The following is a 20,864-nucleotide window of genomic DNA, read 5'->3' as shown; positions in this document are numbered from 1 at the left end:
TGAAAGAGCAACTCTTGGCCGACAAAATGCATTACCGATTTTTTTATGTCTTTTTCCAGCAGAGATACCGTCAATTGAAACGTGCCATTTATCAATTGATTTATACTGGAGTATGAAAAATCATGATTTTTTTTCAATCTTCAGTAGTAGGAAAAACTTACACTGGCATATAAAGGTCTACCATTGTACTAATTTACGGCGAACCTAGCTGAATTTATTAGATGCACTCTAAAATGGCAGCTATAAATTTAGGGCAGGCTAAGGCAGATGGTTATGACCTAAATGCACTGAAAATCCTACAACTCTAGAACCAGCGACAGATTAACTTAAGTGCGCTATGACCTGCAAGCTCAAAACCTTGACAGGAATGCCTAAGTGCTTTATAGCATACACTCAGTTTAAAACCACGACAAGTTAACCTAAGCGCTCTATGACCCGCGAGAGGTTAAGCTAAGTACGTTATAATACGTGGCTGGTTGACTCAAGTGCGCTATAACCTGCAAGCTCAAAATCACGGCAAGTTAACCTAAATTCGCTATAACCTGTTACAAGTTAATTTAAGCGCGCTATAATCCGCAACAGGTATATTGAGTACGATATAACTTGCAAACTAGAATCCACGACAGTCTAACCTATATGCGCAGTAACCTTCGAGCTCTAGACCACTACAGGTGAACTTACGTTCGCTATGATATGCGAGCGCTAAACTCACAACAGGTTAAACTAAATACAGTGAACAGTGAGGGTCAAGCACAGGACAAATTAATTTAAGTGGACTGTAATCCATAGCATTTCCTAAGCTCCAGTGTAGTTAGAGAGGTTACACTAAGAAGCTGACAATCTTTAGAATGTATATTCTTAAACCTATAACCGCGAATTCTGTGATGTTATGCTTTCAAACGATCGTTGAAGAGATTTACGTTTGTGACTAGTAGGGTTATTATCATCCCTTTTCAATGACCAGCAGTAGTCGGCCATCATTTTTTCGTCCCATCTTCTTTGGTAGTGTTGTTCCTTTTGTTTAAAGTCTTGGTGAAATCGTTCACCCATCTCCTCACTATATGCTCCAAGATTTTCTGGGAAATAGTCCGAATGAGAATGAAGGAAGTGTATTTTAAGGCTCATTAGACAACCCATTTTTCGGAAATTCTGTAACATGTTGGACACAATAGTTTCAAACTGCGGGTCTCGATTATTGCCTAAAAATTTTTCTGTAACATCTTTGAAGCTCAACCAAGCATTCTTTTCAACGAGAGTCATGGTTTCGATAAATGTATCATCTTTCATGAGTTTTCGTATATCAGGCCCAACGAAAATGCCTTCCTTAATTTTTGCATCACTCAATTTCGGAAATGTGGCTTTCAAATGATTGAAACATTTACCTTCTTTATTCAATGCTTTCACAAACTGTTTCATTAAACCTAATTTGATGTGAAGTGGTGGCAGTAATACTCTCTCTCTATCAACAAGACCTACGTAGGTGACACTATGAGAACCTATTTTCCATTCTGGTCTTGTGGGCCATTTTTTTGTTACCCAATGTTTATCTCTTGCACGGCTGTCCCAAAGGCAAAGGAAACACGGAAATTTGGTATTTCCCGACTGCAAGCCAACTATAAGATTTATCATCTTAAAGTCACCACAAACAAGCCAATTGTGAGTCTTGTAATTTATTTTTTCCAGTAGAAATTGAAAACTATTGTATGATTCTTTTAGTGCAGTTGAGTGACCTACAGGAAGTGCCGCATACTTATTTCCGTTGTGTAGTAACACAACTTTGAGACTTTGTGTGGAAGAATCAATGAAGAGACGCCAGTTTTCTGGCTTGTACAAATCTTGGATATACAAGTTAACCAATTCTTCGATGTTATTACAGTACACCATCACATCCTCCATTGTAAAGTACTTTATGAACGCCTCTTCACGGTTTCTGTAAATTGACACTTTTGTTCCAGGTAATAATAGCTTCCTTTCTTGGAGTCTTGAAGCACAGAGTTCAGCTTTATCCTTTGGAAGATTGAAGTCTCGAATAAAATCATCTAACGAACTTTGGTCAAACAACTTAGGACTCTCGTCATCAGAACTATCTTCAAAAGAGACATCTTCAGTTGTATCAATATCCAACCAACTTCTTTTCCGGGTTTACTTACTTTTCCTACTTTAACTGGTGTTACACTCGTTACCGCAGGGTAGATGATTTTATTTGAATTTTGTTTATTGAAACCCGTTGTATTACATAAGCAAAAGTAACAATCAGTTTCATGGTCCTTGGGCTCACGCCAGATGGTCGGTTCAATAACAGTCATATTGCTGCTATTATCATCCCACTTCAACATAACAATTCTGCAAGAATTACAAATTGAAGATGGTACCCATGTCTTATCTAAATTGTCGATCGGAACCTTATAACATTTCATATATAGAGTTTTGATTGAATCATTAATCGATCGTCGATAAGAAGTTGTTTCAAACTTCCCACAAACATAACAAAATGTATCAATTTTCCTTGCACAAGGGCTTCTGGAACTCATTTTTCTTATAATAAATAACAAAGAGGATAAAAAATGTTCTTATGATAAATATTCTTATAATAAATAAAGTATAAGAAAATAAGATAATAGCATTTACAGGAAATTCAAGCGTTAGCCCGCCACTCAAACGTGATCTCTAACACGGAAGGATTAGCATGTCACAAAATCAGTTATCTCAGCTTTCACCTATCTCAGCTTCACTATACAATCATACATTTCAAGTTACGTAATATTCTACATCATCTATCTACAGAATTTCAAAAACGAATGAAAGATTTCACGGTTTTTGATTCCGCTGATCGTATCAGATATCAGATTTTCAAAACTTATTTTATTCAAGCAATTTGTTTAAACAAATTTTTGCACAATTGAATATTTTTGCAAGTTGCACCTCATTTCCATGGTTTTAGGGGTCACTGATTACGAGTTTGATGTTAGATTTGTGAATTTAGATTTATTCAAACAATTTATTTAAACAAATGTTGCAAGACTCAATGTTTTTGCAAGTTGCACATACTTTTGCTGAATTTTGAGGTCGCTGGTTATGAATCTGATATCAGATTTACAAAATGTGTTTTATTTAAGCCACTTGTTTAAACAAAGTTCTGAAAATTGAATATTTTTGCAAGTTGCACCTCATTTCCATGGTTTTAGGGGTCACTGATTACGAGTTTGATGTTAGATTTGTGAATTTAGATTTATTTAAACAATTTATATAAACAAATGTTGCAAGTTTCAATGTTTTTACAAGTTGCACGTACTTTTGCTGATTTTTGAGGTCTCTGGTTATGAATCTGATATCAGATTTGCAAAATGTATTTTATTTAAAAAATTTCTTTAAACAAATTCCTGTATAATAGAATATTTTTGCAAGCTGCACCACATTTCCATGGTTTTGGGGGTTACTAGTCACCAGTTTGATGGCAGATTTGTACATTTAAATTTATTTAAACAAATTATTTAAATTTTTAATTCTAATATTTGTCTGTCTGTCACAGGCCGACAAACTTCAGAACCAAAAACTATACATAATGCACCGGAAGAATTTCGATGCGCTAAATCCAAATCCCAGCTTAGAATTGCGCCAGCACGTCAGTATTCCGAGATATTCTAGAAGGCTATGTCTGCGTGGCCATAACCCTAAATCCGTTAACCCAAAAACCCCCGATTCCTTAATCTTTAACTGCCCCCTTAACCTTAAATCCGTTAACGCTGTAGCCCTGAAACCTGTGATGATATAACCCTCGATGCCGTTACGCAAATCCCAGTAATTTGCGCCACAAGGAATCTAGGGCTATTGTATCGCAGGTTACAGGATTCCGAGGTGAAGAAATTCGGGGTTAAGTTGGCAAGTTTTATTGCCGCGCTTGTTATATCCTTTTTGGGTTAAAATATTTGGCGTTAAGGGGACGGGGATTATTGCATCGAAGGTCACAGGACTCGGGGGTTAAGGGATTTAGGGTAAGTGGGCAAGGTTTATTGCCCCGCAGGTTACAATGCTCCAAGATCAGAGATTTGAGTTATAATAGTCGAAATTCATTGCGTTGCCGTATAAACCAATTGATAAGTAGTACATTTCAATTGACGATAAAAGAATATATACTCTTCGATATACTCAACGGGTTTTCATTTTATAAATAGTTCGGCTGCGCGGTGTTCGCTGCAGTTTCGTAAGGCAGCTGTTGTGGTTTTCCTACTTTACGACTAAAAGCCGATCATGCATTTTCCCCACTTTACGATCAGACGCCGATAGTATGATTTCCCCACTTGAGGCTACAAGCGCTTAGATGTGGACCGTTGTCGTAAACAGGGGACTATTGATTTTACTGGTATTCATTTATAAGTAATTATGAGCTACGCACTTCTTTCAAATAAACATCCGCAACACTATGCGTAGTCGATGATATTGATTTTACTACTGATTCGACTGTCTTTATACCTTTTACATTGAATGTTCTGCCAGTATCCATTTCTAAATTGAATACACATAGATCAGAACCATATATACGTATTACTTGCTTTTTGGTTGATAATTCTGTTTTTAAGAAAATTTTGACAATCTGTAAATAGGACTCATTTTCAATAAATACTTTCGTTCCATAGTTGGTTATTTTACGCCATACAATTTTGTGCTTTCTTTTAAATATTAATATCCATTTGGGTAAAACCTTGAACCACGGTATATCTAACTCATACTCTTTTTGTAAAGCCCATCTTTGAAGATCCAAATTATGCACTGTTAACTTTTGATCTAAAGCATCTTTAAGTTGTTGTATAGTATATTCTGAAACTTTAAACAAATTTTCTCTTCTTATCCCGTTTGCCAAAATTTACTATTTTCGTGTTCTTAACTAACGTTCTGACATAATTAGTTTATATTGACTTTGGATAGAACTGTAGGACAGTTTTTGCTTTTTACCAATTTTCCAGTATTCAACAGCTATTTTTTTGTATCCATGATAGACTGCCGTATTTGTAACCGTACAAGTAGGTACCTCGGCATAATCTACACCATGTATTTCTTCAGATTCATGGTCAATCACTTCTGGATTAATATGGAAATCATCACCTAGGAAACAAGTTGTAACTTGTCTCACATTCAACGTCTGACTTCGTTTCAATGCTTTATACAATATATCTTTAACATAATCGTGTAACTACTTCTTTGCGTCATTCAATATAGGTATGGTTTATATAATTATATTTATGTGGAATGTTTTTAATAAACTATGCACGATTTTGTAAATTTCCATTGCCATTTGACATAATGTTGAATGATATTCCAAAACACAACACTATGTAAAGAAAAGTTCTATTAGTAATCTACTAAATTACGCTCTTTTATATATTGTAACGGGGTGGTTATCCTACAAAAATGAGAAACTCATTGAAGCACAAACTCCCACGACGCAGAGCTAACCGTCGATCCGTTAAACACGTAGAGTTATACGTGTATTTGTCTTTACGTTTGATGATTTCGTTTCAGTGTCTTCTTTCCAACCGAGTTGAACTCACCTTAAGTAATTTGACTTGTGACAATCGATCTATCTTCAGTATGAATAACTTAATACCTAATCCGCCTAATCCCCTAGACGAAATCGGATTAAGACTTAAGCCTTTATAGATCTATTAAGCTAATAAGAAACGAAATGACGTAAACGGCGAATAAAATTAACAAAGTTTAATTAACAAAAAACTACAGTCTTTTATGGGCCGAAAGACTAATGCACGCGAATAGGATTTACAATTATTAATTATAATTCGGTGAGAGAGAGAGAGAGAGAGAGAGAGAGAGAGAGAGAGAGAGAGAGAGATCTCGAAAATTGCCGCGAAATCTAACGCTCGGCGCGAATACAAAGATTTACAATCGTGATTGACAAAATACTTTCGAAAGTATTTTGTCGCGTAATAATAAAGGGAGGTGCACCTACCCTGCGATGCACTTACAATGATCAGCCGTAATTGTTGAAGCCAAGTTTAAAGATGCTCCTCGGATCAATCAGCTCCACTGCCTCGATGCTAATATCTGCTGCTGCTTGCTGCTGCTGCTGCTAGAAGGCTGCTGCTGCTCAGCTTCCTTGTTTCACTCGCACGTATTAATAAATCCCAGGAAAACTTTATAAAAACACGGCGAAACACAGTGCAATACAAGTTGGCGGTATTCTCGCGAAAGCAGCTGAGGCTTAACTGATACTTTCAAAACTCTCGCGCGCCCTCTCTCTCAGTATTACTGAATCGCGAACGGATCGATTAATCGAATCGACCGTTGCAGTATATAATATGTTTATATATTTTTTAAGTGAACAAAACGTATTTTGCCGTTGGCATCACACAAATCGATATCAAATCAAGGTGTCCAAGCTTCCTCCACAGTTACATATTGGTTTATAACGTACGTTGACGATTACCATTTCGAGGCATATCAAGATTTAACTTAACTAGCGGTTTTTTTTATATTGTCTGAAATAATCTGCCAAATATATTCAAACATAAACTATCAAAAAAAAGAAACGTATTTTGTAGTTTGAACCGCATTCGGTGATTGAGGTTTCTTTGGTCGAGACATAGTTTAATTTTAATTTGCCACGTCCATAATTATTGTGGTTTACATGAAAATGAAGATTAATATTATCTCATGGCAGTACGTATTTTCATATTGGCTGAAACCACCTCACAAAATACGTACATATTACTTTTGCTAAATCAGTTTATTTAATGAATTTTTTAGTAATATGATAATAGTAATATTGGTTGAATGTAATGATTTAAAAACAAAATTCACCATAGCTATTTTGAACTTAAAGAATTCGCGTGATTTTAAGTTAAAAAAATTAGGGTCGAGAGGGTCGGGATTATAGCCTCGTAGGGTAACCTGCTCGAGGTAAAGAAAATTGGAGTGTAGGTGTTCACGGTTACAGCTTGGCAGACTAACCTGCTCCAGGATTAAATTAATTGAAGGGTAAGGGTTTGGGGTTAACGCATAGCAGGAGTAATCTGCTCCAGGCTTAAGGAAACTGTGATGTAGGGGTTCAGGGTGGTAGGGCATCAAGGTATCAAATAAATATTCTATTTACTCTATAATGTAGACTAACTTCTGTAGACAAAATTATATATATATATATATATACATAATATAAATAAAATTTAAATATATATATATATATATATATATATCTTACTTTTGTTAAAAAATTTTTAGAATTCTTGTCGCTGAAAACTATGCATAAATTACGAAGATTTCGCTATAAAATGGTGCATGAAATAACTAGCATAATTAATATATAATGGAAAAGTGCCAAAATACGTAAATTTTGTTTTATTATTTTCTATTAGAAAAGCAGTTTCTTGATATTTTTAACGTAACTTTTTGACTTTGCAGGTTAAAAGCATACTAAAAATTTCTTTTTCTCTATACAATGTATAGTTTCCAACCTCCGGAGAAAAATGTACGTGGTCTGTTGTTGTTTTCAGTTTCATTGAAAAATGTTCATAGCAACTGAAGATATTGCTATAATACTGCTTTTAGGGCTGACTTTTGTGGGTAGGTATCATCCCCTAATTAGCTTTTCCTGGCGATAATAAAATACGGGTCTTAAAATACGATCTTTTGAAGAAAGCCAAAATTTGGTTTCAGGAAAGGTTTTTTTAAAAAAGAATTCCTAAAGGAGTAGTTTCTCAAGATGGAAAAAAGAATTTGTTTTTTTTTTTTCATTAATAAGTTCTGAATCAAATTCTTATTAACATTCTTTTATAAGAATTTGTTTGATATCGTCATTGCGTAGTTGATAAGGTAAGAAAAGAAACTTCGCTAGATCTAGAAGGAGGTTTTCGCTCCATACTTCTTATATTGAAAATCATTCTCATACACGATTCAACGTTAGACAAAAATGACTTGTAAACTATTCCTATGAAAGATCTGATGCAAGAAGTGAATTTCAATAAGTTGAACTAATTCTTATGTAATATCTTATGTATAAAAATATACTAGCATATGATCGACGTAGGAAATTGATATCAAATCAGCGGCTGTTTTTATTTAGAATCTTGTGTGAGAAATCTTATTTAATTTTATGTAAGAAAAATTTTTAATACATTAAAGTGATTGCTTTAGTCACTGCTTTAGTAACATAATAACAAGAAACTTAGAGAGTTTGAATTTTTATCTACATTTGTTTTGTTTCTACAAATTTATTTTACGTTTTAACAGCTGTATTATTTATTAAATAAATAAATACATAATTACTCATGAAATAAACTATGACGTAATTGATATGTACTAATACTGTGAAACAAATAATAATATTAGGAATCAGCTATAAATATCTCGCTTTGTTGTGAAAACTTGTAAAATTAAACGGTACATAACAATAAGTGGTTTTTTACTATCATCGTAAGAAAATTAACTATATTAAAAAACGCATAATATGAATAGTTGACTTGAGTTTTAAAATTCCAAATATTGAAACTGTCAGTATTACTGCAAGATTTTTTTAAGAAAAATTTGCAAGTTTGGACAATATTAACATTGACCTTCAGTCTTGAGCTCATCTTCTCCGGCACTACCGGGCCTACCGGGTGCGAGTCCGTCGCCCTACCAATCGAGCCATTGCAGGCTTCAATTTTTGAGGTCATTGAGTGTGACTTGATCTTATCCAATGAGGATTTTGTCGTACCAATATCTAAGGTTATGGCGATTGACTTCGCCATTTAATTGACATGTAGCTTCGTCTGAGAAAACAATATTTTTTAAAAAATACAAGAACAGGATTGATTTTTGCTAGAAAACGAATAAAAAGCAATTTAAAGATCTGTCTTTCTCGTATTTTTATTGAAATTTGTAAAAAGAAGACAACTCTTTTTTCACACTGCACAGTTCATCTGGATTTCATTCTTTTCGCAGTCTTCATCTTTCATTTTAGAAAACAGAAAGTCACTACTTTGAGCATCAAATATCATTAAAATTGTCAAAAACTGGAAACTTACGTTTTCTTCTCTTTCATTGTCTGTAAAGCTAATTGTTTATTAGAAATACAATAGTACATTACGACACTAGGCCAGAAAGTTGGATTTCCGGGGCGTGCGTAAGTGACTGGGCATCCAACTATCTGGCCGTGTGTCGTATACTATTTTTCCTTATCCCTGGCCGAAAGTGCCGTGTACACGGAGAGAGTAAAAATTATGGTGATCGTTCTGTAAAGTTGAAATACCTAAACTTTTAGAGGCTAACCGAGTGTGCGGGAATGACAGCTGCGCATGCGCGTCGCGCGCCTAATGCCGCTGCTCTATAGCGTACAGAAAAAACATTTGGGGAAAATCCGGGGAAACCCCAAGTCGTCATACTTTATGATTGAAAATTTTACTGGGCGTCACTGAAATTTTTACTAAGCTATCTTAGTCATTTCAACATGAAATTCTTTCCATGTAGCTGCGCGTGCTTTTTACTTTCCGCTTAAATCATGTTAAGCTGGTCTAGCTGCAGTACGGTTAGGTGTTTCCATGCCCGCCTGACTTTTGTAAAAACGTGGCGAAGCCGAGGTTTTACTGGTCAGGGCGGGCATGAAAAACAAAAGTATTTTATTCAATAAAGCTACAAGTAAGTATATTTTATTCAATTTTCTTTATTGATTTTGTTATCAAGTAAATGAAAAGTACAGTTGTTGAAAGTACAGTTTTCGAACGTAACGTGTTGCGCGGGAATCGTTTTTCCATTCACACATTCGTTTTTTCTTACGACATTCTCAATATTGTCTAGTGCTCTCCTCTTACTCGGTGGTGATGTTGTATCTGGCCTGTTAAATACAAGTTTCACTGGTGGTTTCTTGAAAAATTGCTTGTATGGTGCGGATCCTGTTGTCTGTGGTACGTTGATGCGTTTGTAGCTTGCACTGGTGAATTTAGTTCCTTGAATCACTAAAGATTAAAAAAAAGCATTAGTTTAGAATCCTCAGCAACTGTCAGTACATGAATTTTCTTTATACTTACTTGTATTTTGACGGCTTATTGAAAAGTCTTCAGCAAAATCTGACCAAACCAAATCGTAATCATTTTTGTCAAGTTCTTCATTGGCAATGACTACTGTGCTTGATGTACTTGGTACTGGATCTGGACGACTTATTGAAGGTTTTTCAATTATTTCACTTGTCGATGGTCTTGGTGAAATATGTGAATGTGTGGAAGATGGCCTTGCAGTAACTCCACTTACAGATGGTCTTGGTAAATCATCTGGACGAGTTGACGATGGCCTTGTTGTTACTCCACTTGTAGATGGTCTTGCTGAATTATCCTGGTGACTATCGTTGACTATGGCTTTATAAATCAACTGTTTGTTGTATAGCGAATTTTCGATATACAACGAAAGGTTATACGATATATAGCCTTGAGCTATAATGTCAGAACGCCATCTTCCCAATTGCTTCACCATCTGCATGTTTGCACCAGAATTGGAGATCAACGTTGCAGCAGTTCTTCTAAAGCAGTGGCCGGTGTATCTTTCTACATTTTCCAATTGCAGAAAGGTAGCAATCTTACTTGGAACTTCGCTAATTTTGTGCTTACCGATGTTCTGACGTGTGCATTTGCCTTTATTATAATTAATAAAGAACCTGTCGCTGAACTGTTCAACCGGTCTCAACATCATATATTTTTTCACTTTCTGGTAGAACATGTTGCCAATTACAAACTGACCAGGGTAGTCATTCTTGTTGTCTGTAATTGTCACCAGGAAAGTCTCGTTGCCTAAATCTTCTACATCTGCCAATTTCATATTGGTGATCTCATCACAGCGAAGAGCACCACAGATGCCAAATGCAAGTATAACCTGTAACAATACAAAATATTGATTAATAATTTACAACAATTAAGATAATTGTATGAGTATAAATAATTGAGTGATTCTTACCTTTGCAGCTAAATAGATGTCATCTGGTGCTTCATCCATGAATTTTGTAATATGATCCCATTTGAGAACATGGGACTTAGTTGGCCGATATCCTTTGGCATTGTTTTTGATTAAACATTTCAAATTCATGAAAGTGTTTATGTTGATGTCATCATTGGTACTTAGTGTTTTCTTCAGCATACTCTATATGCTCCATAGAGTTGGCGGTTTCAACTTCTCTTTCAATTCATTGAAATAAACAATCAAGTTTTTTTCATGTGAAGTTGACAGTGCATTCGAGTTTTCATTTAACCACTTTTTGTACGTATCATATACAAGCTGATAACGTTCAGAAGATTTTTGTGGCAATGCATCTGCTCTAACAATTAAATTAGCTTCATTGTCGAAATTTCTAAGTACCTCTTCTTCACTTCCAGAGTTGTCAGATGACGAATCGTTACTTCCAATCATTTTTATTGAATTTGAATTACAGGTCACTTGCACAACACTATGTACGGAGATCAAACTCTACGTCTTTACCGGCGTACAGTAGCAAAAGCTTTGGTTTAACTGTCAAGAAAATCTTTCAGCCAACCCCCGCATTTTTACAGACGTCGTAAAAAGCGCTCTTTTCTTAGCCTTTCGGTCAAAAGATAAAAAAAAAACTCTAATTTTGCCTATCAGGGGTCTACATTTTTTAAAAACGCCGCAAAGGACACTCTTTCCGAAGCCTTTCCGCGCCTGGATAGAAAAAAGCATTTCAGCCAATCAGCGCCGCGTTTCCCAAACAGCCAATCAGCGCCGCTTTTCCCAAACAGGCCGCAAAAGTCCCTCTTCCCGGAGCGAAATCAGGCCGGGAAATAGGCACTTTCGGCCAAGGGATAAGGAAAAATTATGTTGAAGACATTTGAAAGAAGTGAAAATTTAAAAATGAAATAGAAGTGCTTTTACAAATAATAATTAAAAAATTGTTATCGTTTAGATTTTAAAATCTTTTTTGTTCTTGACTTCTACTAATTGGAAGTTGAAACCATATTTTGTTGTTTTCATGGTAAATATGCTCTAGAAAAAAAATACTTGACCAATAAGAAAAAACAAATTCGACAAATTCGTCAAATATTTCATAGTTTTTTTTAGTTACAATAACAATATTAAAATTTTATTTCTTTCAAACTTTTAAAATGATTTTTTCTAATGATGAGGAGTTGGGGTGATCAGCAAAGTTCGTATTCTAATATTGTTAATCTCTTTAATAGAGCGTTTCGAAACGACGATGGCGAAGCTCCTTTGTCTAAATCTACAGTTTCAAAAACCTTAAGACGTTTTTAAGAAACAGGGTCTATTAAAAATCGTTCTGTTACTGGAAGATCGCGAACAGCAATAAATGAAGAAAAGTCTTTAGTTATTTTACTGTCTTTTTTTGGAAAATCCACATGAATCATCTCGATCAGTAACTTCACAACAGGAGATCGATCAAAAATCTGTTCTTAAAATTTTAAAGGTAAATAAGTTTCATCCTTATAAAATGAAACTTTTGTAGGACTCGAATGAGGATGATCCTGATCGTCGAGTACAATTTTGTGAGACAATGATGCAAATGATTACTGAAAATTCAATATTTTTACAAAATATTGTTTTTTCAGACGAAGCGACATTTCAATTAAATAGCGAAGTCAATCGTCATAACTTTAGGTATTGGTCCAACACAAATCCTTATTAGATTGCGACGGGGGAGAGGGAGGGGAAAAATAAAGTGACGATTATCTTTCCGGTCTCGCACTGTCGTCAGCGGCGCAGGGAGCCGAGCGTACGTAACGTGTGCAGCTTTATTTTGTTTGTTGGGCGCCAGCTACCGAGCTCTCGCGTTAGGAGAGCGGGTAGCGCTGCAACGTTGGCTGGTTCGGCTCGGCGGTGGTCCTGCTGGTCGCTGTGATGGTCGGGTGGTTTCCCCGCTGCCTCCCTCCTCCGGTCGTCGTCGTTGGTCTCGCGCTCGGGTTATCACCTGCGCGGGGGGGGGGGGGGGGAGATGAAAGTGGGAGCGCGAAATCCTAGACTGAGATCGTTCGGGTTCGACACAGAGGGATGCGCGTCGAGCGAAAGAGAGGAGGGGGGCAACGGGTGGTTTTTACGGGCCACCCACGGCTGCGGCTCATTCGGCTAGTCAGGTATGATTCGGGGCACGATGACTCTTGACTCAGGAGCGGGTATATCAAGGGAGGCGTCGCAGGGGCGCCTCGGCTGACGGACTAGCAAACTGGAGTGGGGTTCCCTCCTCCGATCCTTCGCCAACTAGTGGCGTGGTTTCCGCGACAGCGGTTATCAAACTGGATGGCAATCAAATTACTCGTGCGCGCGTTAATTAACCATGAAACCGATCGCGAAAGCTACGGGGGATGGGACAATCGAGTGGGTGTAGTCAATCATAAAACCAATTCAAATACGATTCAGATTTATTAGGCCAACAGTTCCAAGGTCAGCCCAGTAGTCAACCCTTCGCGATGGTCAGCCTGATCTAAGTTAACGGGGGCGCGAGTGGCGTACTACGACGCGAAGTTGATTTAGGCGGATAATAACTCGGACGAATAATTTCGGATCTCGGACACAGTTACGCAATGTCGAGTTGTTTACTCGCGGCGAATATTCCAGCTCATTCGAGGTAAATACGCATAGGAATTCCGTCGGTCGCGTGAAGGTTAGTCACTGCTCGCGATGTTGTTAGCACTTCATAGCGATGATCGCGTAACGAAACAAAGACAACGATGTGTATCCGAAACTTTGCCGGTCAAGCGATGGTCTGGCGCGACCCGCGTAATGTTTTCAATCGGCTTTGGAGAAGGAATTTATAGACGCGCGCACTTAGGAAAACTCGTTTCTCGGATATCAACGGTATAACGACGCACAAGACAATGCTCGGAAGGTCGGTGGCGAAAACACGTATAACAACGAAGACGGGCGCGCGAAGGTCATGCGACATACCCGCGCCACGGACGTTCGGCAATAACGCGGCGATTTCGTCTTTCGGACATAGGACAATGAGACGGCGCAACAAAGGAAATTCGGAAAATCAACGGCAAACGTATGATCGCGAAGCATAATGCGCGCGAAGGTCGTACGGCACTCCCGTAACGCGGCGGTCGGCAATCACGCGGCAATTCCACGTTCGTCAATCATGCGAGAACTAATAGAGGAGAGGCGTACTTACTCCGGCAAATTTTAAGAGTGATTGCGGTTGCGGCTACCGCCGCCAAGGCCGCTATAGCGGCCGCTACAATTGTCGTTTGCGTTGCCGTTGTTGCTGTTGCTAAAGCTGCTCCTGATACTGCTGCGGGTGCTGAGCTATTTCTAATGCTGATACTGCTGCGAATGCTGACTATTGCTCACTAATGCTCATTACTGCTCACTATTGCTCACTATTGCTCACTATTGCTCGTTACTGCTCATTTATGCTCACTATTGCTCATTAATGTTCACTGCTGCTCATTATTGCTCACTATTGCTCATTACTGCTCATTTATGCTCACTATTGCTCATTACTGCGCGGAAATTCTCCTTTGTCTCCAGGGCTCAGCGGCGCACTGGTCGGCACCGGAGTTCCGCGGGTTCTACGAGTACTGCTCGTCAGCAGGGCTCAACGGGTACTGGCGCGCCGTTTTTCGGCGACGCGCCGCTTCTCCTAGCTTACTTCCCCTTAGTTATTTGTTGATTGGCTGGCTTGTTGCTAAGCCGGGTCTCAGCGCCGTCTATACCGATATTTTTCGCCCGCGCAATTTGTTCATTGGTCGGGTCTTGGCGCCTAATTTGCCTACTGGTTACAGAGATAGCGTCGGTTTCGTCCTATTAGCCTAGCTACCCCTAAGCCGATAACGATTGACTGGTCAGTTAGCGTCGCTTGTCTATCCTTTTTCTATCTATTGCCCGGAAGGTCTTGCCGATTCCCCTCGCTCGCGTTCGATCGGTCTCGTATCGGCGGTCTCGCTCACTCTCACGCGCTCGGTTGCCCCTACCTTAGTCTAGCTAAGTCTGCCTCAGTTAACGGGGACTTGCGATCAACTGATCGCGGCTGGAAACTTTAAGGGCTTCCAGCTTCTCGGGGGAGTGTCGGATCGGGTCGTGAGTGCGTGAGGGGTTGTACGCGGGCGTAAGGGTCGTGCGCATCGGTCAGGGAGACTTCTGGGGGCCATAGTTCGCGAGATCCGGACGTGCGTGGGCGGGTGTATGAAAAATGAAATCCAGTGGTCTAAAGCTCTTGAAATATTAACAATTGCATACGGTAAGTCTACTCTAAGTAAGAAAAATATATATAAGTGGTATAAGCTGTTCTAAGAAGGCTGAGAGAATGTTGAAGACGAAGCTTGCACATCGACAACAGATGAAAACGTTGAAGTAGTGAAAGAAATTGTGTTAAAAAATTGTCGAATCACTATCAGAGAAGTTGCAGAAGATGTTGGCATATCGGTTGGCTCATGCCATGATATTCTTTCAGATGTTTCAGGCATGAGACGTGTGTCAGCGAAATTCGTTCCAAAATTGCTTAATTTTGATCAAAAGAACTGTTGCATGACTATCGCTCAGGAGATGTTGAATGGAGTTAATGAAGATCCTGATTTTCTCAAAAGGGTTATAACTGGTGATGAATCGTGGGTATATAGTTATGATGTCGAAACTAAAGTCCAGTCGTCCCAATGAAAGACCCCAGAAGAGCCAACACCCAAAAAAACATGCCAAGTTTGCTTACTGTCTTCTTTAATTACTGTGGCGTAGTTCATCAGGAATTCTTACTACAAGGTCGTACGGCCAATAAGGAGTATTACTTTGAAGTTATGCGTCGTTTGCGAGAGGCAATACGCAAAAAACATCCGGAACTTTGGAAAAACAATTCATGGATTTTGCATCACGATAAAGCATCTGCTTATTCATCGTTGCTTGTGTAAGATTTTTTGGCCAAAACTAATACCACAGTCATGCCTCAGTCTTCATATTCGGCGGATTTGGTTTCCAGTGACATTTTCTTTTCTTAAAACTTAAGAAACTCATAAAAGGACATCGATTTTCAACGATTGAGGAGATAAAAACTGCATCGCTTAAAGAACTCAAGGTTATACCTCAAAATGATTATCTTCGATGATTGGAAAAAGCGCTGGTACAAGTGTATTATATCTTATGGGAATTACTTTGAAGGGGAGATATAAATATTGATCAATAAATAAATATTTTTTGAGAAAACCATAAAGTCACCTTACTTTTTGAACACCTCTCGTATCACACGACAACTGTAAAACTATACATAAAACAGGTATTTTTAAATGTGAGAATGCACATACCACACATACTCAATTTGATTTGAAGATTAACTTGACATGAGTGTAGGAGTAGATCTAGCACGAAATGTTCAGGGAAAATCTTGCTTGGGGGCGGTCTACACCGACTGATTCGGTACATGGAATAATGTTTTCGTACAAGGACTTATAAAAATAACCGTGTTAGAAAGCTATGCAGCATATCAAACAACGTATGCCTACAGAAGTTCAACTACCTCAAATGGACAGATGTTTTGCACAACATCTATTCAGATCAAGAAACGAAGCATTTTACTTTATATCAAAAAGACATCTTAATGAAAACAGGAACAGAAATAAACTACAATGCGATTATTCTCCAATTATTACAAAATAATTAATGAATGGAAAAACTTTGTACTAACACCGAAAAAATCAACCAATACAGTCCTGACTTTGAAACCAACTATCACAGTAACATGACAACCAATAGAACTGTAATCATTGGCGATCACTGGAATCTATTCCAAAGGAGATCTTAGAAATATAGTATTTCAAAATCATATCCTCTTTCCCATGGAGATAGCATCACTTCTCAACGTAATTGCGCAACGATCACGTCCTGAAGGTGTTATGTATTGATACGTAAACTTTTATTGAAACCGTCAACAACCGACCGAGAATAGTGGGTTATGCGTTCAATATCAAATTTGTAAATCAATAACATCTTGAAATGTTAAGTCAGTCGATCTCAGCGAAATTAAAAGTTTAGTAATCCGAAAACTGAGGCGCTGTCACCTTCATTTCCTGATTATTCGACATATTAATGCAGGGCGAAAAGCCAATATAAAAAAAACAACCACTCGACTTTTCGGCGATTTCAGTGATTCGCGACGCGCGATAATTCCATCGAAACAAATGGTCTATATACTTGTATTAAGTTGCTACTTACGGAATGAAGTTTATTTTAAATAAAGTGAGATATTCTATTAGCATTGATCAAATATTAAACACGAAATATATAAACATGATAAATATAAGAACATATACTTATACATAAAAGAAACAAATCGGAAATAAGGTAGCGGACCAGCCAATCTCATTGAAAACAAAGAACACAGGTAAGCCCTGCCATTATAATAATTTTCATTAACATAAATATACATATACATTTTAAATCATACTATTTGAATAAAAATTTATCTATTTCAATAATTATATGTCACGGCCATGGAGTTGTGACATCAGAAATGAAAGCCTATCTACGAGCTATCACTTCTAAAACACCAACAACCAACAATATTGCAGCGTCTAAGATGTCTTAGTACAGATTTTATTGTTATTTAAATGATGAAAAAATCATTCAATCACTAATAAAACAAGACTACGCGGTGCTAGTTTATAATCATATTATGGAAATGAGACCCTACGTCAATAAATCAAGCAAAGTAATTTTCTCAAATGTGTATCCCAGCATTCCACACGACGAGATTATTTCAGTATTAGACACATGGTATTGGTATAGTATGGAGCCGAAGTCAAGCATGAGTTGGATTAAACTCGGTTTTAGTGAAACTGGATTTACGCACATATTCAGTTTTCGCAGATAAATTTACGTTCACCCTGACGACATACAAAAACTACCGAAGGAGTTTACTCTTAACTAAGATAGCTTACTTTATCATATCTACATCTCTACAGACAAGATCATCTGCTTCATATACAATCAGTAGGGTCGCACTGCTAAATCTTGTGATAAAAGTAAAAATACCAGCGAAAAAGATTCCGACGCTAAGACGGTTAATAATACAAGACCGACAAAACGCGAATTATTAAGTACAGTGATGTCGGTTTACGATCCGTTAGAAATATTAGCACCATTTACACTTAACGCGAAACTAATAATCCAAGATATTTGGATAAGTGGAGTAAGTTGGAATTCGAAAATCCGCGAAGAAGAATGTATGAAGTGGCTGGTGAGGTTAAAACATTTGAAGCAAATGAAAGACTGTCGAATACCGCGTTCATTCATCCCGGTAGATGCCGATTACGCGAACACGTAGCTTCACGTTTTTTGCGACGCAAGCAAAGAGGCCTTTGCAGCCGTCGCGTACCTAAGAACGACAACACGCGACGGATCGGTCCATTTAGCACTCATCATGTCGAAGTCGCGCGTTGCGCCGTTAAAACCGACAATGATTCCACGGCTGGAATTGCAAGCTGCGGTGCTCGGTACGCGTTTGGCCACGATGTTGGCCAAAGAATTTGATATTAAAATAGATCAACGAGTATTTTGGTCAGATTCCACTACCGTGCTGCATTGGATAAGGACAGGGCCACGAACGAAACAGATTTTCGTGGGAAATCGTTTAGGCGAGATAAACGCGGTTACGCGCGCGTCGGAATGGCGTTGGGTCCCAACAAGCCTAAATATTGCAGACGATAGCACGCGACAGTCAAGTAAAGCAATGCGATCAGACGATCGCTGGCTTACAGGCCCTGCCTTTCTTCGGGAGCCACCAACTTCGTGGCCGGCATCAAAAGAAATGAGTGAAATAGAAAAGCAAGAGGCTGATAAACTAGAAGCACGAAAAGAATTTATAGGAACGCAGTTCATCGATAACTCAAACATGTGGGAAGTTAGCGTCAGACTTAGAGTTTTAGGGTGGAACAGAATCGTAAGAGTAGCCGTGCAAGTGAGAAACGTATTTAACACCCAGTATATAAAAACGCGAAACAAGAAAAATAAATCTATATTCTCAAAACAAGCAAATATCGCGGAAATCGAAACGACCGTACAAAAAACGATCATGACTGAGAACTTTTGGTATCGGATAATTCAAAGCGCGTACCTTTCGAGCGAGCTTGAAGCTCTTAAGAAAGGGCAAGATGTAGCTAAAGGGAGCAAATTAATTGGACTTAGACCATTCATCGACGACCAAGGCCTAATTCGTGCGAGAGGACGCGTCATGCGTATATGGAACCGTCAAGAAAGAACGACGTCACTAGGAATAGAAAAATTCGAAAATCAGCCCGTAATCCTGGACGCGAATCACTACGCCACTAAATTATTAATTGAGGCGTATCACAAACGTTCTTTTCATGCGAATAATGAGACGGTAATCAATGAGATCCGACAAGAATTTTATATTATTGGACTGCGAGCGAGACTGAGATGGTTAAGTAAACGCTGCATCATTTGCAGATTGAGACGCGCTAAACCATCAAATACGCCGATGGCCGACTTGCCTAAATGTCGTGTAGCTCTGGAACAAAAGCCGTTTTCACAATGCGGAATAGATTACTTTCGACCAATGTTCGTCAAAATTGGTCGGCGTAGAGAAAAGAGATGGGGCGTTTTGTTTACGTGTTTGACAACGAGAGCAGTGCATCTCGAATTAACCCAGACACTGAGTGCAAGTTCCGCGATTATGGCCTTACAAAGACTAGCGGCTAGACGAGGGTTTCCGCGCGCAATTTTCAGCGACAACGGAACCAATTTCACAAAAGCAAGTAAGGAGCCACGTGACGCTATAATTAATATAGATACAGACCGTCAACGACGATTTGCCGAAACAAAGCGATTTACGTGGAAATTCAATCCTCCCGACGCTCCACATATGGGGGGAGCGTGGGAAAGATTAGTTCGATCGGTAAAAACAGCGTTAGAACACGCGTTAAATGGTGAATCAGTTAGCGAGGAAGTATTGTTAACTTTATTAGCCGAAGTAGAACACATGGTTAATTCGAGACCGTTGACGCATGTGTCGGTAGATCCGTGCGACGAAGAGGCTTTGACGCCGAATCATTTTCTGATAGGCAGTTCTTCCGGACATCTGAAACTTACGCAAGATGAAGGCCAAGTCCTCAACCCGCGACGTACATTCGAGATCGTGCAAAATCGCGCGAAAGGATTCTGGCGGCGATGGCTACGAGAATACCTACCCACACTGTTGCCTCGCAGAAAATGGCACCGATCGACACCCCCACTGAAAGTAGGAGACATTGTACTGGTAGTAGACTATCAAGCGCCGCGAAGCTCATGGAAAACCGGAAAAATTACTGAAGTGCATATAAATGGAGATGATGGCATCGTTAGATCAGCGGTCATTCGGATCGGAAAATCCTTTCTTACAAGACCGGTACACATATTAATAAAAATATTTGGAACAGAAAGCGTAAAAAAGTGATTAACTTTTTTACGGGGGAGGATGTTCCGGATACTAGGCCAATAAAATAAAATCGATGAAAGGCTCATAGACGCCTCAATTATTAGCATGTGTGGTTCTCATGTTTAGCTAAAAACATGTTAAATAAAAACAAAAAAAAAAGAAACTGTAAACGACAGTCGAACATCGCTTCGTCTCTCTTTATATCTATAAGGAAGAAGAAGAAAACAAGCGGGTGAGCGCGAGTACAATAAAAAAAAATGGTCCTGGGATCCCGTCGTTAGCCGTAAGACAGGGTCGACGAGCCGCATCTGTTCCTCAGGTGTGCCGCATCGACGCTGATCGACCCCGTCAATAAATTACCTCGTATTTACGCTCGTTTTTTGCCGAGTATTGTCGGGTCATAAAATTAACAGCTAAGGCCGGCACCGGCCGAAACTCTCTCTGCGTCGCCCAATAATTGAAAGAGCTGCACATAAAAGCGCAACGCAAAGTCGCTACCACCGCCCTC

At 38.6% G+C, this 20,864-nt stretch overlaps 2 protein-coding genes across 5 annotated transcripts in view; both read left to right on the top strand.

The window, feature by feature from the left end:
• LOC131667483 (NAD(+) hydrolase sarm1) overlaps window positions 1–20,864 on the top strand; it is an 836,900-nt gene that overhangs the window by 154,155 nt on the left and 661,881 nt on the right. The gene's annotated exons all lie outside the window — the stretch shown is intronic.
• Window positions 18,380–20,374, top strand: LOC131668049 (uncharacterized). The gene has a single exon (XM_058941885.1). It carries the CDS (start codon window positions 18,380–18,382, stop codon window positions 20,372–20,374), a length of 1,995 nt encoding a protein of 664 aa, XP_058797868.1.

Source organism: Phymastichus coffea, unplaced genomic scaffold (genome assembly GCF_024137745.1).
Source record: "Phymastichus coffea isolate CEN01 unplaced genomic scaffold, Cenicafe_Pcof_1.1 PCOF00005, whole genome shotgun sequence".
In the NCBI taxonomy this organism is placed as follows: domain Eukaryota; kingdom Metazoa; phylum Arthropoda; class Insecta; order Hymenoptera; family Eulophidae; genus Phymastichus; species Phymastichus coffea.
The sequence above is the reverse complement of the archived record's forward strand: the minus strand, read 5'-3'. Positions and strand labels throughout refer to the sequence as shown.